Genomic DNA, 23,484 nt, shown 5'->3' on the forward strand with positions numbered 1-23,484 from the left:
TTCATTATATACCGTATCAAAGAGTCGTCGTTATTTTAAGTTTTGTGATTATTTTTTTGATTAATTATTTTGTATAATATATTTAATAGCTATCATAAAGCTTTGTGTATTTATAATAAGGCAATGTATTATGGAAAATTATGATATGCTATTAGAGAAATAATATTTAGCACAAATTTAATTTACTTTATTAGTTACAAGATACGATAGTTTTATAATTTGTACTTAAGGTCTTAATTGTCATTTAAAATAATTAAAAGTTCATTAAAACATGTAAATTCTTAATCAAATACATTTCGACTGTTGCTTTTTAATTTTTATCATTACGAGAAAAAATTATTTCTAATACTTGCATGGAATCTTGTACAAGAGAGCCTCAACCTCCTTTTTATAGATTTAGAAAAAGGGAAGTATTACAGTAAGCATGCGTTATAACATATATCTGTAAAATTTTCATGAGTTATAATATTTGAAAAGATAAAATTTAATTTAATTTAATAATGATCAGTGAATATAAATTGCTCTGTTTGTACGATACTTCATACAATAAAAATAAATTACTACTAATATGTATTTTTTTTTGTAAACAACATTGTAATTATGCCCCTATGATTTTTTTACATCTCTTATTATGTCTTATTTCAGCAACAAAACACGAAGAAGACAACGACAGTCAAATGATACAGAGCATTTATGGTCATTCTAATTTAGTTACTATCGATCCTTCAGAAATGCATTCCGACGAACATTATCAAGAAAAAAAAGCTGGACATTTAAAGTTTTTAAATAAAAAAAACCTAAAAGAAGAGGTGGAAATTTGTTCAAAGGAAAAAAATAACTCATCAGTGTTTACTGCCGACAATTCTTTTAAAGAGGTAAAAATTCCTTTTTCTTGTACTGATAAAAATAATATTATAAAGACTTCTATGTTCGAACCGATTTACAAGCCAACAACAATACCAAAAGATACAAACGAAAAGAAAAGTCTGTATTTACTAAGTTTTTACGAAGATAATAAGAAAATGATTATTTTTTTAGTCCTTTTATTAGTATTTCTATTTATTACAGTATTAGGATTTGTTGTGGTCTTAATTAAATATCTCTAATTTTATTGGCAAAAAACCACTACAATATTTTTTAGTTTAAACAAGCTATATCTTACGTTTTTACCAATGTATAAATAGCCTGTGCATAATTTTATTTTATGTAACGATTATAATCATTTTCTATACTTCATGTTTTTCTTACATGATAAAAAAATTTTTAAAAAAGAGTCATTGGTTACTGAATCATTAGTTCCTAATTTGAAAGAAAATTTCTAGGCTTATTGTTAATCAAAAACGTCATTTAATTATCTGTATATATAATTATGGTGTGAATAGGATTTTCATATTTCTGGACGTGTATAAATTTATTCAATACATTGTTTTTTAAGTTTACTAATACTTTGGGTATTATGGTTATTCGGTTGATTTCTTATTCATATGCTTTTTATTCATCTTACAGAGAAATTTTGATAGATTTTAGATAGTATGCATTTAATAAAGAAAACTAATTTTAAAGATTTTAATTTTTTAACCTTATAAGCTTTTTTTTTATTTTAGGTTTGTATTGTTTTACATTTGTGTTTATATGAACAATGGTAGGTGTATACTTCTAACGTTTGCATTCAATGTTTATAGTTCTTTCTTTGAATTTTCTTATTGCCATATATAATTTTAGGTGCTTCTTTGGTATTCGATCGATGTTTTTTTTAAAAAACCCTTCAAAAATGAAAAATTCTTCATTGGAATTCCTGGTCGAATATCAAAGAAAAGCACTAAAGTAAAATCAAGCCAATACAGAGGCCCTTTACGGTCTTGATGATTGATTAGATGCATCAATCGAGTTAGATATGTTGAATGAAAAAAAAAATCAGTCTAAATGCAGGAAGTTATAACGTTAACATTTTAATGAGAGAGGTATTAAAAGAGCAGCATACAGATTAACAAACTATAGTGAGTGCAAAAGTGACAGATAATAAAGCAAGATTTCTTTGAATAACTTGCGAATTTATACTTTTAATTTTATATAGAAGTAGCTATTTTAATTTAAAGCATAATTCGCAGTTATATTATGAAAATTTCTGATGCAAAAAAACGACTTAGAGAAATTTTAATTAAAAGAAAATCTAATGTCATATTATTAGTGTACCAGGTAAAATTGTACATGATAAATAGTCAGTTATTTTTATAAAATGTAAAATAAGATATCCAACAGGTTTTGACGATTAAATTACTGGCATTTTAAATATAAGGCATTGTACAAACTAATATTGCTATAACTTTTACATTTTAAGTGTGGAGAATGGGTTGTCTAGTGTTCAAGTGCAGTTTTAAATTCAAAATAGGCATAGATACAATTTTACATAGTGATGGTCATTCGAGTTATCCAGCTGTGACATGAAACCTCTGTTGCGAACAACGTTTGCCAACCATCCTTTCGCTTTAAACTTTTAAATGTAACTCATACTATCAACATTGAAAACGTTTCGCAGAGAAAATCCGAAATGGCCAAAATACATGTAATTAAGCGTAAAGAAATAGATACTTGCATATTAATTTATGTTAGGAAAGGTTTTTGTAAATGTAACGATTAAAAAAAGTTAAAGTTTGAAATGTTAATTTACTAAAAATTTATTTAATATAATTATATTTCTAGTATTTTTCCAATTTTTCACATGTTTTTCAATATATTTTTCATTCCGAGGAAGGTGTCTTAGGGACCAATCGAATTCCACTAAGACCAAATGGAAACCATAAACTTCGTACTTTTTATGATTCAGTTTGAAAAACTAATATGATAAAAATGTGCAGGATAACTATTTGTTGATTCAATGAAATATACGGATTTATCATCAGAAGATTATCATCTAGCGTATAAATACATTTTAAGACAGAAATTAAGTATCAAGATATGGTGACTATTATACATAATAGTATCTTCTGTGTAAAGCCTATTTAGAGCCCATGGCTAGTTCATTCTGAAAGGGAATCCATATGTAAACTTAAAAAATGACGCATTGCAGCATTGAAAGTTTTGAACTCTATTCGTCATGGTATTGTATGCGGTTGTCAACTTGTTTAAGGCCAGTAATCAAAGGATTTCAATAAAATGCAGAAATGATGTGTCGGAAAAAGAAGCCGTGATTGAGAAGTAGATGATCAAAAGGACTTTATTTCTCCCATACAGATATTTTTTGGGTTACTTAACCTTGTCTATCATGTATATACGCTTTAAGGTCACTCTTTTCGATTTGAGGTACAAATAGAAATCTGTTACTTTGGCGCTGTAGGCCAATATATACAGCGGACCTTGCTGCTCCGGCAATTAAAATGAAGAAGTTTCAGAAATTTGATCTCGCAGTACCAGTTGGATAAGGACATGCTTAAATTACTCTGATCCCTATGTATGGGTTGTCCCTGCTGCATACTTACGTAAATAAAAACTATCAAAGATGATTTTCTGGTAAAAAAAATTTATATGAGGCAGGTAATAACAACTGGGCTCATAAAGACTCGAAAATGATTTGCGAAAGTAAAAAAAAAGAAAAAACTAGATAACTAATTTTAGGCCTATCAATTTTTTACAATATTCTTTTTTTTTAATTACCTGTGACGTAAAATTGTTAGGAAATAGTTCTGGGTATGTCAAGTGATTTATTTTTGTTTATCCAACAAAAAAAATATAACTGTTTATAAATATGGCGAATGTTAGATAAAAATTTTAACATAACAATATATACATTAAGAACATGTCATGCTTGACGAGATGGCGTCATAATTGTTTTAAGGAGTTATACTATGTAAAGATTGTGTAAATAACGAAATTAATTACAAATTAGTAGAATCAAATCTGTATCTTCTATTATAACCGAAAATTTTAATTGGATGTACAAAAATTATATATATATATAGGAAAGAAGTGATCGTTGTAGAAGTTGGAATTACAAGTTTTAACAACATCCATGCAGTAGAAACAGAAAAGAAACATAATACGACTTGCTCGCAAATCATGTGGCTTTATTCTACAAATACAAGCCGAAAATTATTCCTTATGCGATGACGTGGGATGGAATAGTAACTAATTTTCACCGTACGCATATCAAAGTGCTCAGATTAGAACCCAGAACGGAAGCATATATACAGTCAAGAGTTTTTAAAATCGACTTAGAAAGCCTAACTATGTCAGCCAGACATGGGCTTGATACAGATCAGGAAGGGGTCTTTGAGAGCCCAATGAGTGAATCTCATAAGGAAGTCCTGGAACTGCCAGATGAGACTATAAGCGTATCTTGTGAAAAGTAATTAATAAGCCGAATATTATACCCAAATAAATTATATAATATATATATATATATAACGTAAAGAGTATTTAAAAAAAAACATTTTAATAGACTTTATATCATTTAGACAAATTCATAGCTAAGTATAATACTAAAATAGAAGTTAAAACGTCTGATAAAACTCTTTAACTATAAAAAATAATAAATACAATAAACTTGAAAAATGAAACAAAAAATTAAAAACTCAAGGCTGTAGTATGATTTTCGTCTAGATATTACACAAAATTGTCCCAATCTTTTTTTATTTATTCACCTGTTAAATCAAAAAGACTACAGATATCATAATCTAAGTTTATTAAACATCTTTAAGTGGTTTTTAAATTCAAATAATATTATATGATACAACACTGTAAATCTTGTAGATATGGACAAGTTTATATATAAAAATTTATTAATACAAATATTAAAGACAATTTGAAAGTGTTAACAAGACAAGTAAAATCAAAAATTCATTTAGACCCATGACCTAAAGTAATCAAAAGGAGGAGGTGGGGTACTTTAGACCCCCCCTTTGAAGCGCTTCAATTTTTTTTTCGAACCCCAAAATTGAAGTGCAAAAAAAAAAGAGGAGCAAGAAAGGGACAAAATTTCTTATCACTTTAAACATTAAAAATACAAAATAAATATATATTTATGTACACAATTATATTTTAATACAAGTTTTTACAATAATATAAACCAATAATCTAATTTTGCCCTTCTGATTTTTTAGAATTGGGGACAAAAACGCTCCCCTCTGAGAGTGTTCACTTTATAATTTTGAACCCCAAAAACGAAGTGCAAAATAAAGGAGAAGCAATCATTAGTACTCAAATTACTTGCATCTTCAAACAGTAAAAATACCAAATAAATATATATTTGTATACGAAATTTAATTTAAAAAAAGATTATAACCATAAAACTATATAATTCTTTATAACTTAACATATTTAAATTAAATTTTTTGATTTAACAATATGTGTAGATCGTTGAACATTTATTTAAATTTTCTTTTATAAATAATATTTATAATTTTAATTGTTGGTTTATTATTAAAGTAGATTTTCTTCAAAAATCTACTTTAATAATAAACCAACAATTAAAAAAAATTGAAAAAATAAGAAGGGCGAAAAAGACACAATACTTCAAATGATTATTATAACTAAATCTAAAATTAATTTTTGTATAAAAACATATATTTATTTGTTATTTTTAATGTTTAAAGTGATAAGAAATTTTTGTCCCTTTCTTGCTCCTCTTTTTTTTTGCACTTCAATTTTGGGGTTCGAAAAAAAAATTGAAGCGCTTCAAAGGGGGGGTCTAAAGTATCCTTCACCCTCAAAAGGATTATTATTTTTGAGTTCTATATTTTGTTGTTATTTATGTGTTATAACTACAATATAAAATCAATACTTTTACTAGCGAAGTATAGTGTAAAATAAAATGTCATTATTCTCAAATATAAATTTAAAAAAGCGTTTAAAAATATGAATTCTGATAAAATAAATTAAGTTCTATCAATCAAAACATAAAACGGATGAGTTAAATGATTGAATTTTTATATTTATTAGTAAATTGATAATCAACTTTATTTAACTAATAAACAAATTAAATTAAGTTATATTGAATCTTTATGTAAAAAAAAAATATTGCCCCTATGATTTTTTTACCTCTTATTTTAGATTCTATTTCTACAACAGAATCCGAAAAAGACAACAAAAATGTAAATAAAATTACTCTTGATAGTCATTCTAATATAGTTACTATCAATCCATTGGAAGTTCATTTTACAGAGCATTTTCAAGAAAAAAAAGCAAAACAATTGAGGTTTAAAGTTGAAAAGGTCTCCGAAGAAATATTAAATAATTCTTCTCAGGAAAAATTAATGTCTCCTGTTTTTAATATTACAAATAATTCTGTTGACTCAAAGATTAATTTTTCACACACCGATGAAAATATTATGGAAGAGATTGATATGTATGAAGCAGTATACAGACCAACAACAATATTAAAAACTAAAAACAAAAAAAAATGCATTGAAATACTAAGTTTTTTCAGAAAAAATAGGAGAATTGTTATTTTTTTGAGTCTTTTGTTGGTTATAATTTTAGGTATTGTTATAATATCAATAAAATTTCTTTAATTTTGATTATGTGTAAAAAACAAATACTTATTATTTTAGTTTTAACAATCCACGATTAAGACTTAAAAAAAATAAAACTGACTATGACATATATGCTAAGATTCTTTTATTGTACAGGACTAAAATGCTCTTAATCTTATTTAATATCTACAAAGTCGTAAAATAACAATAAAAAATGTCATATGTTATTTATATTTTATTTTTCTCAAATATTCTTAATAATACTCTATCTATCTTAAGACAAAAATAAATATATTAATAATCCAAAAACATTAAAATTACAATTATTATGGGCTTGTCATTTTCATATCCCAATGCAATAATTTTTTTTTAATTATTTAGTAAGCTTGGTTTTAAGGATTTTATTTCTATTGTTGTATCTGCATGCATATATCATTTTTTTTCTACTTTTTGTTATAAGAAAATTAAAAGTGTTACAAGTCGAAGTTAGGTGGTTAGATCGAGAATTTTTATTTAAATTTTGGACTAAGATATTTTCTACACAAATTAATTACGTTTTTGCTATAAGAGTCAATGTTTAAAGATTATGTTTCAGATTAGGCTTTTAAGAAAAGCTTTAGTTCCGTAGCTTATGTTTCTTTACAATAATCAATATTTATGTCATTTTGGGTTTGGTTCCTTTATGAATAAAATTACTATCATGACGAAAAAAAGATAATGTGGTTTAAGTAAGACACGCGATCAAGAGACCAGAAATCTATATAAAGAGATCAAAAGAATAGAGAGCAATGACGAGAGCGAAGAAATAAGCTGAAGAGTAATCTCTAAAGCGGACATTACGACAAGCAAATGTCGAACTGTAGGATCTTATTATTGAAAAAATATTAGTAAACTTAAAAAACGGAATGAAATTATCTAGGAAATCGAAAAGTAAGCTCAAGAAGAAGAAGAGAAAAAAAAATATTATAAAAATATTAGAAGAGTCAGTTGAAGGATTCAAAGAAAACTTAAGCAATGTTATTAGAGGTGAACTGGTAAGAAGAGTAGCAATACCAGGAAAAAAATTTTTTATTATAAAAGAAAAAAGAAAGCTAGTACGTATATCTAAAAATAAAACATATAACTACATGCTGTTTGAATCATAAAAAAGGTAAGGAAAAGGAGAATAAAATTTTAAGGACTACGGTATATGAGATAATAATGTGGCAACCAAAAAGAAATTTCGGGAAGCATGTATATAAATTTAGAATAATAACAGTAGATGGATGTAAAAATATAAAGCGCACAAACGAAGTACATAAGTAGCAGTTTCAATGACAGCAATAGTAATAAAGAGTGTAATTATTTAGAAGGGTATGATGAGTATGAGGCTACGGAGTGTAGAAAGATTGGTTATAATTTTAAAAGAGAAAAAATGCGTCGCGTTGAAGGAAGCTATTGATTAGTTTGCAAATGTTTTAAAACCATCGGTAGAAATAACAACGCTTGGTACAAAAGTAAAATAGTTTATAGGGACAACTAAAGGTACAAAAGTTGTGAGAAGATGTCAAAAAAATTTACAGTGTACTAAAAATGAAGCCACGAGATAGTTGTAATTATTATAAAATGAAGGTTTGATAAGGAGAAATGGTTCTAATTAGAAAAGTTCTATAAGAGCGATGTAGGTGCAAAATGCCGGCGGATGCGAATTGTGAGTAATCTTTGGGATTAAATGATTGAAGAACCGCCCCCCCCATGTGTTACCTACTGCAAGAGTCATTATCTAAGCGTCTCAAAATCGAAAATATTTAGTGTGATTAAATTAAAGATGTATCGCGCCACATATAAATAGAAAAGAAGCAAAAATTTAAAACAGCATTTAAATTTGATGGAATGTGTACGAGTGGAACAGCATGGTTATGGGATTTAAGAATGCTTCGAAAATAATGCTTAAGACAATAAATGAGATTTCGAAAAATATTAGAGGAAAAGAAGCGGAACTATACCTAGATAATATTGTGATAGCTAAAGATGATGGGCAGCAAGACAAATCATTTTTAAGTGTACTGAAAAAGTTTTCAAAGTCATGTCTTAGGGTCAATTGTCAAAAAGTACAATATGGATAAGTAGGGTTAATTTATTGGGCATGTCCATGAATGGAAGCCATGAAATCCTCAGAGATAACGAAGAATAGGCGCTATAATATATTCGAAGGAGTGTGAGAAGGAATTGTAAATATTTTTTTGCCTAAACAGGTTGGTTTAGAGAATTTATTAAATATTGCTACGATAACGTTAATTTTGTATTGGCACAAAAAACGAAAGTAAATGGAAGTGGACTGACGTAATGGAAAAATGAATTTTTTTAGTAAAACAATAGTAAGCAATTTACAGCTTTTTATGATTCCAGAATACAGTAAAGTATTAAAATTAAGTAAAGATGCATATAAACGGCCTGGGATCAGTCATTTACAGAAAAAAAAAAATGGGATGTATTTTTTACAATAGGCCTCGAAAAAATTAACGCCAACGGAGAAAAGATATGCAATAACAGAAAAATGATGTTAGAGGTCTTATGAGAAATAGTAAAGTTTTCAAATGAATTGAGAGGAAGGACTATAATGCCTGATGGAAATCAGGAAACCCCCTTTTTTAATAATAACAGAGTAACACGGTGGATTAAAAGTATACAGGAGTATGAGTTTAGTCTGCAATGAGTAAAAGGAAAATTTATGGCATATTTGGATGCTTTTTTTAACAGAATAAAGATGATGCAGAGAAAAATGTACCTTAGATAAGAAAAAGTTACAACACAAATTTAAGTGGAGATTGATAAACACACAATGATCAGAAATAATAAGGAGTATTTGGAATTTCATTATGAAGTACAATCGGAAGACCCCAGGTTATAGAGAGAAAAATAAAAGCCCCACCGAGGAGGTAAACATTAAAGCAGTAAAAGGAACTTATTATAAGCTAAAAAACAATATTATCTGACGGGAATGAAAGAATAGGTTTCATGTAAAATTAGAGCGCGCGATATTCATCGAATAGGCAATAGAAAGAACAAAGGCGATGTTAAATTTGTTACACCGAGTTATTAAGGCGAGAAATGCTCATTTTTTCCTTGAAGATTGCGATGTCAAAAATTGGGTTTGATAGAATTAACTACTTTAATCGGCATTAAACGCCTGTTATATAAAATATAAAATTACAAAGATGATTATTGGTGTTTAAATGATTAGTTTTAAAAAGGGGACTTCCCTGAAATAATTATAACCGACAATGCAAAGAGTTTGTAGTAGATACTTAGGATATAGTGTTGGGGTGGGCTACAGCAGACCCCCGCCCCTTAAGGATGTTCACTTTAATTTCGAACCTCAAAATTGAAGTGCAAAAAAAGGAGGAGGAGCTTGCTGTGATGTACATTGCTACATCACATGAACAGATGTCAAATATGTCATCTGTCACTGATGTCCAAAGACATGTCAAGCATTTCAGTTACATGTCAAGATGAGTCACACAAACAAACAAACAAACGAAAGTTGCATGGTCGTTACTACATTCGTAAGTACGCCAATGTTTGTAGTTTAGTGTTGACAAGAATCTTTAAATTAAAAATAAACTATAAAAGAAAGTCTGTCTGTGAAGGGCATGGAATATATAGAATCCAAGAGAGAGACTAAAACCATCAATGAACATATTTACATTAAAAACTATTTAGAGAGATATTATAAAAATGGCCATGTACCCCGGATACATGACATAATTGAATTCAATTCCCACAAAGTATCAAAAGGGGACAACAACGCAGTAATTAAAGAAGCGTTAGAATTTAAGTATACGATCGAAGAGATCGATTTAGAAGTTAAAAAGAACTTAAGCATAATAAAAAACATAAAAGAATTTAATGAAATGGAGCTAGATACATGGTTTGAGGATTTCAACCAAATCAGCAGAAATAAAAAATGGGATTTTAAAAAAGAAAAAATCGCCTTAGGAGAATTAGTGCGAGATCCCACATTGCAACAAATATTTGGATTACCAGATTTAAAAAAAATAAGAAGATATATTGAAAAAAATGTAAGTCAAAGATCAAGTCCTGAGATGCTACATTTAAAGCTACAGGCATGTAAACAAATTAATTTCAGATACATTAAAGAATATTTGTTTGAAATAAAGAATCTAGTAGATCAGTATGCTAGACTAGAAAACTTAACGAGAAAAGAATACGAAAGAAAGTTAAGAGAGAGTTTTTTCTTGGGATTAGGTTTTTCCACTCGTCTTAAGATATTAGAGCTTGGAAAAAATAACGTCGAAGAAACTATGACGTATTTAGAAACAGTGGAAGAGTGTTTGATTTTTGAAGGAAAAAGGCGTGAAAAAACATATGAATCAGTTCATAATGATAGATTCAAGTTTGAGACCGAAAAGGACGGTTACAAGAACAATAAATGGTGCCGCCTCCATAAAAACAGTACGCACAATACAGAGGATTGCTTTAGACTAAACAATACCTCAGAGCAGCTTAAGAAAAATTTAGAAAACATAAAAATGCCGAATATTGTTCCAGAAAAATTATTTACAATTAGAGAAATAAAGAAAAATAACATACCAGAAGAGGTAGTATTTAATAGAGAAAATAAAGTCGAGAACATTAAAATAAAAAATCAAGAAGTAACTAATAAAGAAAATTCAAAAGAAGTGAAAACAAAACATGAAACATCGAAAAATGATGAAATAATAGCGAAAACGCTTAGTCATGAGAAACTACAGAATGTAGTTGGAACAAATATATTAAAAGAGAAGGATTTAATTGTCAAAAGAAATACAGATATTGACAAGAAGCTTAACAATCCGATGAAAAATATAGAAAAAGAAAATAAAAAAGATGATAATAAAAGAAATCGAGGTAATAAATTAATAAAAATAAAATACCGTGATAAATATAAACAAAAGAAGACATATAAAATAAGAAAGAAAAAAAATGAAATATTAGAAAGTATAAACACGAAGAATAAGCAAAAAATGTTAAGTAGTGTTATAGATAAAGCAATAGTAGACCCGCCGAATATAATATCTAAACATGAAGGGTGGTCAGCAACATGCAACAATGAATGGAGAACTTTAAAAAATTTAAAGCTTTAGGAGAGGGCAGAATGTGATGTACATTGCTACATCACATGAACAGATGTCAAATATATCATCTGTCACTGATGTCCAAAGACATGTCAAGCATTTCAGTTACATGTCAAGATGAGTCACACAAACAAACAAACAAACGAAAGTTGCATGGTCGTTACTACATTCGTAAGTACGCCAATGTTTGTAGTTTAGTGTTGACAAGAATCTTTAAATTAAAAATAAACTATAAAAGAAAGTCTGTCTGTGAAGGGCATGGAATATATAGAATCCAAGAGAGAGACTAAAACCATCAATAAACATATTTACATTAAAAACTATTTAGAGAGATATTATAAAAATGGCCATGTACCCCGGATACATGACACTTGCACTAGCACTCAATTTACTTATTCCTTTTTATATTAAAATTACAAAATAAAATCTTTACATGGCCTAACAATAAATTTTAAACCAAGATTAAGAAATAAAAACGTTCTACTTATAATTTTAACCATATAAAAATTAGTAATTAAATACGGATTTTTATATATAACCCTTTAAAAACGACAGAATTCTACGAGAAAGTTAAGAAATAATAAAGAAAATGATTTTATATACTTTAAAATCAAAGTTTTGTCAAATATGCTACGGGAACTTAAAACGACGTTTTTAAATACAAAATCAAATGAGATGTACAACAAAAAGTTTCAGAAAAATAGTAATGATAACAAAAAATAATTTAAATGGCTAAATTGCCTTAACTGATAATTTGCAGGTCATGTTTCTTTTTGTTAAAAATACAGCAATAAAAACAATTAAAAAATATATAGTCTCATAAAAAAACAATTTATAGACTTATCAGAAAATTTGGCAATCACATAATTGGTAATAAAACTATTGGAGGACCAGGTAAAATTGTAGAAATCGACAAACTAAATTCGGAAAGAGAAAAAACAACAAAGGCCACAAGAAGGTGGCGTATGGGTACTTAGGATGATGGAAAGGACGACGGAACGAGGCTTAGTCTTACTCAAAAATTAAAATAGAAAGGCCGTGACTCTCGAAAGATATATAAATATTATGTACATACCGGAAGTATCATACATACTGATTATTGGAGAGGGTGTATAAATTTAAATTAATATGTTATATAAACATAATACTGTTAACCATTCCCTTGGTTTTATAAATCCAGGGAATGGTGTTCATACCAACACGATCGAAGGAACATGGGCTGGTGTAAAAAGAGTGATTCATGCCAGATGTAAGACTGAAAAAGGTGTAAATCTATTTTAATTTGTTTACATTTAAAAGAAATAATTTTAAGAAAAACCTTCGAAAATATAAAAAAAGTACATTTTCTTGTATATTTCTTGAGTTATTTTAAATTTATAGGAATTTCGTTTTATTTTGTATTTTTAATGTTAAAAGTTCTAAGATATTTTTGTTTGTTTCTTGCTCCTCCTTTTTTTGCACTTCAATTTTAGTGTTCGAAAAAATAATGTGAACATCCCCAAAGAGATAGGGTCTGTGGAATCCTCATCCTCGATGATATTAACTCGTAAAATGACACTAAGAATTCAAAAAAAAACTAAAAGCGAGAAATACGAATTTTTTTTTGCGTCTCTGTAAAAAAAATTAACAACGATGTTTGTTGTTTTTTGATGATTATCAGATTTATCGTGTGTTTCTATCGTCATTATGATAATGTTAATGAGGAATCCAATAATCTTAATTAAAGAGGATTTATCATTTTTAATTTTTAATAGACATATATTATATAATTAATTTCTATTGTATAAAACTAAAGATATGTTGTTTAGTTCAAACATTTTTATAAACAATGAACAATTATGTATGTGGACACATGGATGTGTTGAATGCTATTTATCGCTAGAACTATAATAATAATCAATGACAATGAAATGTTTACGTCTATATTAAATTAAGAACACATAAAATTACACTCGGGAATTGTTAAACGCTGAACATGGAAGTTGATGCAAAAAGACAATATTCCGAAACGCTGCTAAAATAAAAAAAAACATATAATCTTATGCTTACAATTTAAATATAAAAAAATTAGATATTACGTTCAATATATCACTTAAAGAAATTTATAAAATTTTATCGATATGTTCTAAAAGAAAATTAAATTAAATGTTTTTAGCGACGAAATTAATTAGAACCGCGAGCAGAAATTGTTATTATATAATGCATTTGATAGCCTCTACGTAAAAATAACATAAACTGGATATTCATTGTAAATTATATTTTTAATTATATTATTAAATCATAAACAAACAGTTAAAGATTATAAATTATGTTTATTGTTTGACAACATTATTAAAAGTTTTAAAAGGCTTATATATTCAAAATTTGCTCTTAAATACATTTATTTATTTTTTAAGGTTTCATTTAGAATTATATATACATATATATATAGTATAAATTTTTATCGCAAGTAACAAAGCTTAAATACAAATGAGAATTATAGAGAAAACATCAGAATGCACTTTCTTAGAACACCGGCAGGGACAGGCCGAGAGAAAATCTGAAACCAAGAACATAGTATAGGTGATTAAAAGGTAATGGGACCAAATAGAGTGCGCGTTAGTGGGGGGTTCTTATAAAAAAACCTAATTATGGTTTCTTAAATAAATAATTTTTTTGCAAATTCTTATAACATGAAAATTATTTATGACAAGAAAAAAATATAATCAATAAATTTATTATTGTAATTTTAGGTATTTATATCAATAAATGTATATTGTGACGTTATTAGTTTGGCATATTGATTCATAAATAATATTTTTAAGTCTAATACGAAACATTTAAAAGAAAATTTATAGAATTCTTAATCCATTCTATCTTACTGAAGAAGATAGCAAAGTATAAACTTTTGATCGAAGACGAGTATACGACCAAAACAATACTGGAGTAAAAATGGATAGAGCTGTCAGTACATCGGCTTGTAAAGTAGGTGCTGAAAATGGCTTGTTAGTAAAAGAATCTAAAGATCAATTGAATAAAATGAATATATAAAATTAGGTTTCTGATTGTATAGAGCAAAATTGCTTGCAAACACCTAGAATTTATGTGCTAGCAAAAACTGATTTGAAAATTAACAAATATTTATATCTTCTGTAGTCTTTGTATTTTTTAATCATTTTCGCAATTTTTATGATAAATTAAGATTGTTGATTATAAATAATAAAATAAATAAACCCCTATTCAATGATAAATCCTTATATAAACAACATGGTGAAGAATAATGATCAACCCAGTATAAACAGGAAAAATTTATCCCAAGAATTGATGAGATATGAAATACTTTTATGGTTTAAAAAAATGGAATCATTGGATAAAATTGAGTATGTTTTGAGTAAAGCCAGTTACGAAATAATTGAATGGCACTCAGCATTTATGGAACATACAAGAAGTTCCTCTATAACATATGACAAGTGGAAAGAAGCACTGTATAAAGAATTTAAAGAAGATGAAATTGAACTAGTGGATGTTTACCGCTTTTTTCAGAAAAAGGACCAGAATGCAAAAGATTTCATTGACGAAGTTAAAAAGAAATCAAAAGTAGTAAAAATGGACTCAAAAGAATCTATGAAAATTGTAATGCTCGGGATAAGAAGAGAATTTCCAAATTTAAGAGCATACATAACGAGCTGTTGTTCTTTAAATGATATCGACCTTAAGCGAGTTCTAATGATGGAAAAAATTGATAAAGAATTGAACGATAAGATAAGGACTATTTTGGGAAGAGAAGAAAAAGGAAATAAGAAATCTGGTCGTAATGGTTCTAAGGAAGTTAGAAATGATATAATTAAGCAGAAATACGATAACAAAAAGCAGCTTCAAATAAATGAAGTCTTAGAAGACTCAGAAGAGATTATCAATAAAGAGAATTTAGTTTATATCGAAGACAAAAAATTTTTAGTAGTCTTTGATACAGGATCTAACTACAATTTTATTTCTGACACAGTTAGATTAAAAGCTGGTTTAAAAAGAAGAAAAAACCATGTCAAATTGAAATTCAGAACCTGTCTTGAGGAAACCTTTGAAGTTAAGTATCATGTTTTATGTGACGTTACTTATAAAAATACGAAATATCAGTTAAAATTTTTTATTTTACCAAAAGTATCCAAAGAAAAAATTTTGATTGGAAAAGATGGAATTAAAGTAATGATAAACTCTAAGGATCAGTATGAATGTGAAATAAATACAAAAAAAGACGCTATAGTTGTAGAGAAAGTATTTAGCTTCCCCAAGAAATTTGAATCTGGAATGGAAGATACGATAAAAAATTTGATAAAAATGAATTATATAGGCCCATCGAAGTCTACATGGCTAAATAACATTCGCCCAGTAGTAAAACCAGATAACAGTATAAGAATAACACTTAATTTAGTTGCACTAAACAAATTGGTAGAATTAGACAAATATAGCCTACCTAATATAGAACACTTGGTATTTAATCTGAGAGAAAAAAAATTTTTTACAAAATTGGATTTGAAAGATGGTTTCTTTAACATTCCTCTAGCGAAAAAGGATCAACATAAAACTGCTTTTCGATTTAAGCATTTCTTGTATGAATGGAAAGTAATGCCAATGGGATTTAAGAATGCCCCGGCCATATTTCAGAGATATATGGATCATGTTCTAAAAGATGAAATAGGGAAGGCGTGTATCGTTTACGTAGATGACATCTTAATTTTCGGAGAAACAAGTGAGGAACACGATAGAAACTTATGCAGAGTAATAAAAATATTAAAGGACAACAATCTCAATATTAACGAAAAGAAAACAGTTTCAAAAGTTAATAAAATAAAATTTTTAGGATACAATATCGAAAGAAATAAAATATCGGCCGAAAAATCGAGAATAGAAGTTATAAACGAATTTCAAAAACCAGAGAATAAGAAAAAACTTCAAGAATTTTTAGGAATGATAAATTACAATAGAAAATTCATTCGCAATTGCGCAACGTTATGTGAGCCACTATACAATCTATTAAAGCAAGGAGTAGAATTCATATGGACAGAAAAACACCAAAACAGCTTCGAAAAATTAAAGGAGGTATTAAGTAAACAAATAGAGCTACATCAGCCGAATTACAATCTTGAATTTATCCTGGAAACAGATGCGTCAAACACAGGTCTAGGTGCTATATTGGCCCAGATCGACAAGGGAGTCAAGGTCCCAATCGCATTTGCTTCAAGAAGTCTAAATCCTCCCGAAAGAAATTATTCAATAAGTGAAAAAGAATGTCTAGCTATGCTATGGGGAATGGAACATTTTAAATACTATCTATATGGAAAGGAATTTACTGCTATTACAGATCACAAGGCCCTGGAAGCACTTAACAAAGGAGAAATTAAATCTCTGAGAATCCACAGATGGCTAGATCGACTTAGCAACTTTATATTTAAAGTGATTTATAGAAAAGGTGAAGAAATGTCACACGTGGACGCTCTTAGTAGGAGCTTTGAAGGAAAAGAAAATATTGTTAACGAAGTGAAGGAAAGTGAACCTATATCAGAACAAGAAAAAATTAAATTAATATTCGAAAAGCATAAAGAAATGCTACATAGAGGTGCAAAAACAATTATTTATAATTTAGAAAACGAATATAAATGGCCTAATATCAAATCGCTAACCAACAAGGCAATAGCTGACTGTACCATATGTAAGATGTATAATCCGAAGAAAAACAAAAAATTTATATTCGTAACAGCGTATTGTCCAGGCGAAAAGGTGGGAGTAGACATATTAGGTCCTATAGACAAAAATTATATAATAACAGGATTAGATTACTACACCAGAAAGGGATTTGCTAGGTGTATTAACGATAGGTCTGGACAAAAACAGCCCAATTTATAATGGAAATTAATAAAGAGTTACCAATAAAAACTCTTGTTTTTGATTGCTCAAAAGAAAATTTAAGCAACTGTGTTAAAAATGTTGCAAATACAAATGATATCAAGTTACACTACACGACACCATTCCATCATCAATCGAACGGAAGAGTGGAAAGGTTTAATAGAACTCTACAAGAGATGGTACATAAAAACGAAAGTGACAAGTTTTTAAAAACAAAAGTAAAGAAAGCTATTCTAATTTATAATAATTCTTATCACGTAGGGTTGGGATGTACACCAAACGAAGCCTTAGATAAAGAATATGCAGAAACGGTTAAAAAAACACAATTTAACAATATATTAAATTATTCAAAAGCAACAGAGAAATTGCCGAAGGAAGAGGTCTTTACTGTTGGGAATACGGTTTTAATAAAGAACGAAAACGTGACAAAGGGAAAACCGAGATATTGGAAAAAGGGTTGCATCTTAAGTGAATTGGAAGGAAATTCATATTGCATAAAAATTGGCACCAAGTCTTACAAAAGACAGACTTCGCAACTAAAAAGACTTGTGGACGAGGAGCTAATTCTATAAGGGGAGGGATGTTGATTATAAATAATAAAATAAATAAACCCCTATTCAATGATAAATCCTTATATAAACAACAAAGATAATAACAAAAACAGGCGAGAAAGATCGATAGAAGTGTTTTTCACTCGCATATAATTAGCGTTTGAAAACATAATAAAAAAATAATATCCATTTGATTAAATAAAAAGGATATATACATTTCTTTTTTATCAAGTGATGATAAAATTTTTGCTTGCGAATTTGCGAAAAAATAATATTATTATACCAGTTTATTATTGTGCAATTTTACAACTCTATAAAACTTTTTTTAAAATTAGTTTTATACTGAATTGGTGTTTGCTCCGTGATTACATATAACGTGTATATCTAAAGTTTTAAATCAATACATGAGAAATTGAAGTTGCTTTTTGACAGCACTGGAAATTGATTACAGGGACATTTATTCGTTCTTATAATTTCAGCATTGCATACAAACACACTTCTATCCAGCGCTGAAATTTGGTCACGGTTATCTATAGTTCGAATTAGTCAATGTTTAAATATCGTGGATTTTAAATTATCTATAATAAATTCATTGGGTTTATAAAAAATAACTCTTTAATTATGTAGTCACGAGAGAAAATACTTATAATATTTTCGACAAAATATTTTAATCTATATACGTAATATTATTATGATTAATTGAAAATAAATATCAAAAATCATACGTCAGTTAAAAGGGTATAAGTGTGCATTATATATATTCTATCAATTTTGTAAATCTTTATATGTTTTTAATAAAATAAAATATCCAAAGAAAATATTATAATGGTAGGTTTTTCCCATTAAAATTCTCAAATGTAAACATATATAAAAAGTATTAATAAAAATTAAAAAATTACCCTTATGAGTTTTTTATGTCTATTAATACAAAGTATCCTAACAACAGAAGTCGAAGAATGTAACAATAACAAAAATACGCATCTTCTAGATGATAAGTTTGATGTTTCAACTGCTGAAAAAACGAATATAGATCCTGATGATAGTAGACAAGAAAAAGAAATAGGACAATCTAGGGTTGTAAACGGAGCTGCACAAATTTCAATTGAGGAAACGATTTTGCAGAAAAGAAATAATATCGACGAAAACAATTGTAAAGGCGTATTGGTTAATTTCTACAATAAAAAGAATTATATTGAGACCAGTCCTTTATTGAAAACCGAATACAAGAAAAAAAAGATAAACAAACAACGTCGTCGCTTCACAAAATTTTTATACGGGAATTATGGGCTTACAGTCATTGTTCTAATAATTTTTGGTACGTTTGTAGCTGGTATGTTTTCTGGAATATATATTATGCAAATTTAACATATTAAATTTGTGTTTCGGAAACTCAATTTATAAATCAAATATATCTCTCATTTTAAAATAATGGATTGACCGAATTTCGATTTGAAGTTATTAAATAAATTTTTTTTTTCAATAATGACTTTTTCTATTTCTAATAGACATAGGTTTTATTGCTACATAAAATCTAATGGCATTACTTTGTAAATAAGTTTTTTTAAATATTAAATTTAAAATACGCATTAGGTGTATTTAGAAAACAATTTTTTGGCCATTAATTTTAATTAAATATAACACTTGTATTCTTTTTTTCAATAAAATTTTTAAGCAATTTAATTAATATCATAGCTACATCTAAGTCCCAATTTGCGACCTGTAAAGAGATCAGGTCTAAAAATCGCATTTTTATTCTCTGATATCATAAATTATATAGAAAGGTTCTTTGATTTTCATTCAATACTTTTATTTAGATATAGACATCAAATTTGGTGACTACTTCAGTCTTTTTCTATATATTACGTGAGGTTTGATTTTTATAACTACTTTTTTATAAAATTTGACATTAAAGTCTTTTAAACTACTTTTATAATAATTAATATTCATTCGGTGCACTGGATTACAAAACCAATAAAACAAATGATTGAAATTACTATTATTAATCGAATATATCGAAGAGTCTTTGCTGTTTATGGATCACTTTTTTATACATATATGAGTTTGATGCACCAATAGCTAAAATGTTTTCTAACACTAAGATATGTTGAATCTTCAAGTGATGAAACATGTACCTTGTAATTTTTAATTTATATAAATAAATACATGTGCATACGGCTGCCGAAATTTAAGTCTGGTCTAGAAAAACTCATCAGATTTGCAAAAATGAACATTCGGTGCTTCTTTGACGTGTTTAACAATATGATATGTGGTTTAAAAAGACTTAAGGGGTACATTTAGTAGGATATTTAAAACTAATACTAGGCGTGAAGTTCAGAACCAAGATGTCTTATATACTAAAACATACCTTGCTTTGATGTACGCTCAACGAAACTTTAATGATAAGATCCCAAGACAATCTAGGATTTTGGGCTAGTGGTGGATTTCTTGTGATGATTACTTTACAAACGCAGTTAAATAAGCGATTAAAAAAAATATAAATTGTCTCGTCATAGTCAGTTAATTCGTACAATAAATATATAATGCATGGTTAATTTAGACGTGATATTAATATCAACACTAATCAATTTAATTAATATAAATGCAAATGTCAACACTATCGATCTATTAAGTTTGATAGAGTGGTCTAAATGAGTATGAATCATACAGTGTAATTTGGAAATTACTATAGTCCCTAATTCTTTTGATTTCTATGTAAAGTCTATATCTTTTACTCGCCAAAAAATTATTTAAAATTTGGATTTAATACATTATATAATATAAACTTGTAAATTTGCCCAAAAAATATTACAACAATATTCTAGTGTTATTCCGAAATGGTTTTCTTTATTGTTTTTCAGATGATCGATAGCAAAAGATTTTTTATAAATTTTTTTCGTTCAATGTTATTTTTATTTTGTAACTTATATCGTGCGAGAAAATTAGCGATTAAAGTCATACAAAGATTAGACAAAGGCCTTTATATGTGGAAGACGATTATAAGTACTGAGCTTGGTTGAGTGTTACTTTATCACAAGTCGAATCCACGTATAACACACTAAAAACAAATTTAGACATCTACATAAAATAAAAGATTTTTTGTGAGTTTTTTATATTTTACCTATTAATTAAGTTTAAAAAAAAATAAAAATTTTTTCAAATTTTTTTTTTACATACAGAGTCATAAAAATGATAAAAAGAGTTTTAACTGATCCGTAAAATGTTGATAAACATTATAAAGCTCGTTTTATCATTATAAAGAGTCTCTTTCAAATGTAATTTGCAACTTTTTCATAAATAAAACATTTTTTATAATTTTTTACCAAATACAATTAATCAAATTTTTTTTATAAAATACTTAAAATTTTCTATATTTTTGTATTTTATTTTTATTGTTGATTTATAAATTGTAGTTTATTTATCATTTGTATCTTGTAATTATTGATTTCTCTGTCGTTCAATAATAAATCTCTCTGTCTGTATAGAATAAGATCAAGAAATTTGATAATTATTATTTCAGGTATGACTGTCAATTCTAAAATATTATCCAGTATTAGATTTATAAAATGCGCAGTATAGTGATGATTTATAAAAAATAGTATTTCATCTATCGTCAATTTCTCTGTTTCTAAGGTTAATTTGTCAAATACCATTAAATATTCACCCAATGGCGAATTTAGAAATTCTTCAGTGAAATGTTTTTTCGCCTTTGAAAGATTTAACAGTAAAAATTTTACGAATTCTGACGATATTTCGTAATTTTTTATTTTCCTCGTATTTATAAAATTCAAGTAATTTAAAAAATCTCCCGTTTTTAAAAGACTGCTAGCGTAAGTTTTGAATAATCCATCAAGACTAAGATCATTTCTATTGGCGTATCTAAATAAAAAATCAAATATAACAGGATTCATTTCTAATTTAGAAATTATAGAATTAAAATAATGATCGGAATACATTGTAAATGAAAAATAATCTAGAGAAACTTGCCAATCTACATCAAATAAATTTAAACCAATAGAAATTATTGATTCATATATATCCGATCTATCGTCTAATTTATATATTAAACAATATATTAATTTTGTCCACCCAGATGCATTTTTAATTAGCGAATTGTAATCATTTATCAAAATAAAATATAATTCATCGTTTTCTGGTATTAAATTTCTGATATTTTTGATAGTGTCTTCTAAATTGTCATTTGTATTTCCATAGGCTAATTTGTAACATAAAATTTCTGTCCAGTGAAATTCCGCACTAAAATCTTTCATAAAAATTTTACGAATTTTTGGCGGAATAATATTTTTATATTTCTGTTCCCATTCGTCTTTAAACAATTTATATTTCGTATCAGAAATTTTTTTATTTCTAAAATGTGACTCAATTTTAGAAATTTCTTCAAAAGCTTCTCTACATTCGGGATATAATTTGACTAAATTGCCAATATTTCCCCTCATAGCATGTAAAATTTCATTTTCATCTTTAAGTAATGAATTAGAATTTAGCCAAGTATTTAAAATGTAAAATGGACTTAATCTCTCATTTTTTACTAGTGCAATCAAATGCAACAAAGAATGAAGATTTTCTAATATTTTTTTATTTTCTTTTGGTGAGTCATCAAGATTTGATATTATCAGAAATCTCAAATCATCCAGTAAATTCATTCTAGAAGATTGTAATCTTAGATTTTCGGACGAATTTGATAATTTTAGAAATTCTTGTAGAATTTTTAAAGATTGTTTTTCTTGACAACCAACTTCTTTAAAAAATTTCGAAATTAGTTCCAATGTTTGGGAATAAAAATAAATCATTGATGTATCAGTTTTGACGTTGGTAAATGTTTTGGTTTTTTTGTTCCAAGATGGTGTTACATTCAAAATTGAGAACATTTTAGGGCGTCAATAATTTCATTTTTATTTTTTGATGTGTCAAATATATCACTTAAATTAAAAAAAAAACAAAAACAAAAACAAAAACATTTATTTTGGCGGGGGCTACTAAATAAAAAAATTATTTTTCAAATATTTATCATTAAATTCATTCACGATGAAATTTCAATTTTAAATAACATTATTATTTCACTGGCTTCCTTTGTGTAAGTGCTTATTTTTGTATTAACCCCACCCCTTTCCTTGTTTGCAAGTATATATTATAGACTAACACAATAAGATTTGAACGTAATAAATTAAAATTCCATAAGCTTTATATGTTTTACTTGGGCATATAAAGAAGCAAATGTTTTTAGCTCTTAAGTACTATAAGTTTGTTATTTAGTTAATGATTGGGATTCCATATAAGTTAGTGCCGAAACTTAGTCCATTTACTATTGGCAAATGGCGTTGTTTTGAAACATGTAACAAAATTATTTAAATAGCTTATCAATAGGTAAAACGAATTGATTTTGAACCAATATAAACCAACCCTAAAACATAATTAAGTTTTATGCTCTGTTATGCTTAGAAACCGGTATAC

At 27.4% G+C, this 23,484-nt stretch overlaps 5 protein-coding genes across 6 annotated transcripts; 4 read left to right on the top strand and 1 right to left on the bottom strand.

Moving 5' to 3' along the window:
• Positions 1-608: 608 nt before the first annotated feature.
• On the top strand, positions 609-1,106 carry VNE69_07127 (putative SP-containing membrane protein; the record flags this gene model as incomplete). Its single annotated transcript, XM_065474132.1, has 1 exon — positions 609-1,106. One exon carries the CDS (start codon positions 609-611, stop codon positions 1,104-1,106), a length of 498 nt encoding a protein of 165 aa, XP_065330204.1.
• Positions 1,107-6,020: 4,914 nt separating this feature from the next.
• VNE69_07128 (uncharacterized protein) lies at positions 6,021-7,908 on the top strand (the record flags this gene model as incomplete). The annotated part of the gene is made up of 2 exons (XM_065474133.1): positions 6,021-6,350; positions 7,762-7,908. 2 exons carry the CDS (start codon positions 6,021-6,023, stop codon positions 7,906-7,908), a joined length of 477 nt encoding a protein of 158 aa, XP_065330205.1.
• Positions 7,909-14,806: 6,898 nt separating this feature from the next.
• VNE69_07129 (uncharacterized protein) lies at positions 14,807-15,575 on the top strand (the record flags this gene model as incomplete). Its single annotated transcript, XM_065474134.1, has 2 exons — positions 14,807-15,493; positions 15,567-15,575. 2 exons carry the CDS (start codon positions 14,807-14,809, stop codon positions 15,573-15,575), a joined length of 696 nt encoding a protein of 231 aa, XP_065330206.1.
• A 3,343-nt stretch (positions 15,576-18,918) lies between these two features.
• Positions 18,919-19,380, top strand: VNE69_07130 (uncharacterized protein; the record flags this gene model as incomplete). Of its 2 annotated transcripts, XM_065474136.1 has the most annotated exons (2): positions 18,930-18,963; positions 19,004-19,380. In XM_065474136.1, 2 exons carry the CDS (start codon positions 18,930-18,932, stop codon positions 19,378-19,380), a joined length of 411 nt encoding a protein of 136 aa, XP_065330208.1. The 2 variants fall into 2 exon arrangements, with proteins under 2 accessions (XP_065330207.1, XP_065330208.1); XM_065474135.1 differs by having other exon boundaries at positions 18,919-19,380.
• Positions 19,381-21,401: 2,021 nt separating this feature from the next.
• VNE69_07131 (uncharacterized protein) lies at positions 21,402-22,901 on the bottom strand (the record flags this gene model as incomplete). Its single annotated transcript, XM_065474137.1, has 1 exon — positions 21,402-22,901. One exon carries the CDS (start codon positions 22,899-22,901, stop codon positions 21,402-21,404), a length of 1,500 nt encoding a protein of 499 aa, XP_065330209.1.
• Positions 22,902-23,484: the final 583 nt, after the last annotated feature.

The sequence above is a fragment of the Vairimorpha necatrix genome, chromosome 7 (genome assembly GCF_036630325.1).
Source record: "Vairimorpha necatrix chromosome 7, complete sequence".
Lineage (NCBI taxonomy): Eukaryota > Fungi > Microsporidia > Nosematidae > Vairimorpha > Vairimorpha necatrix.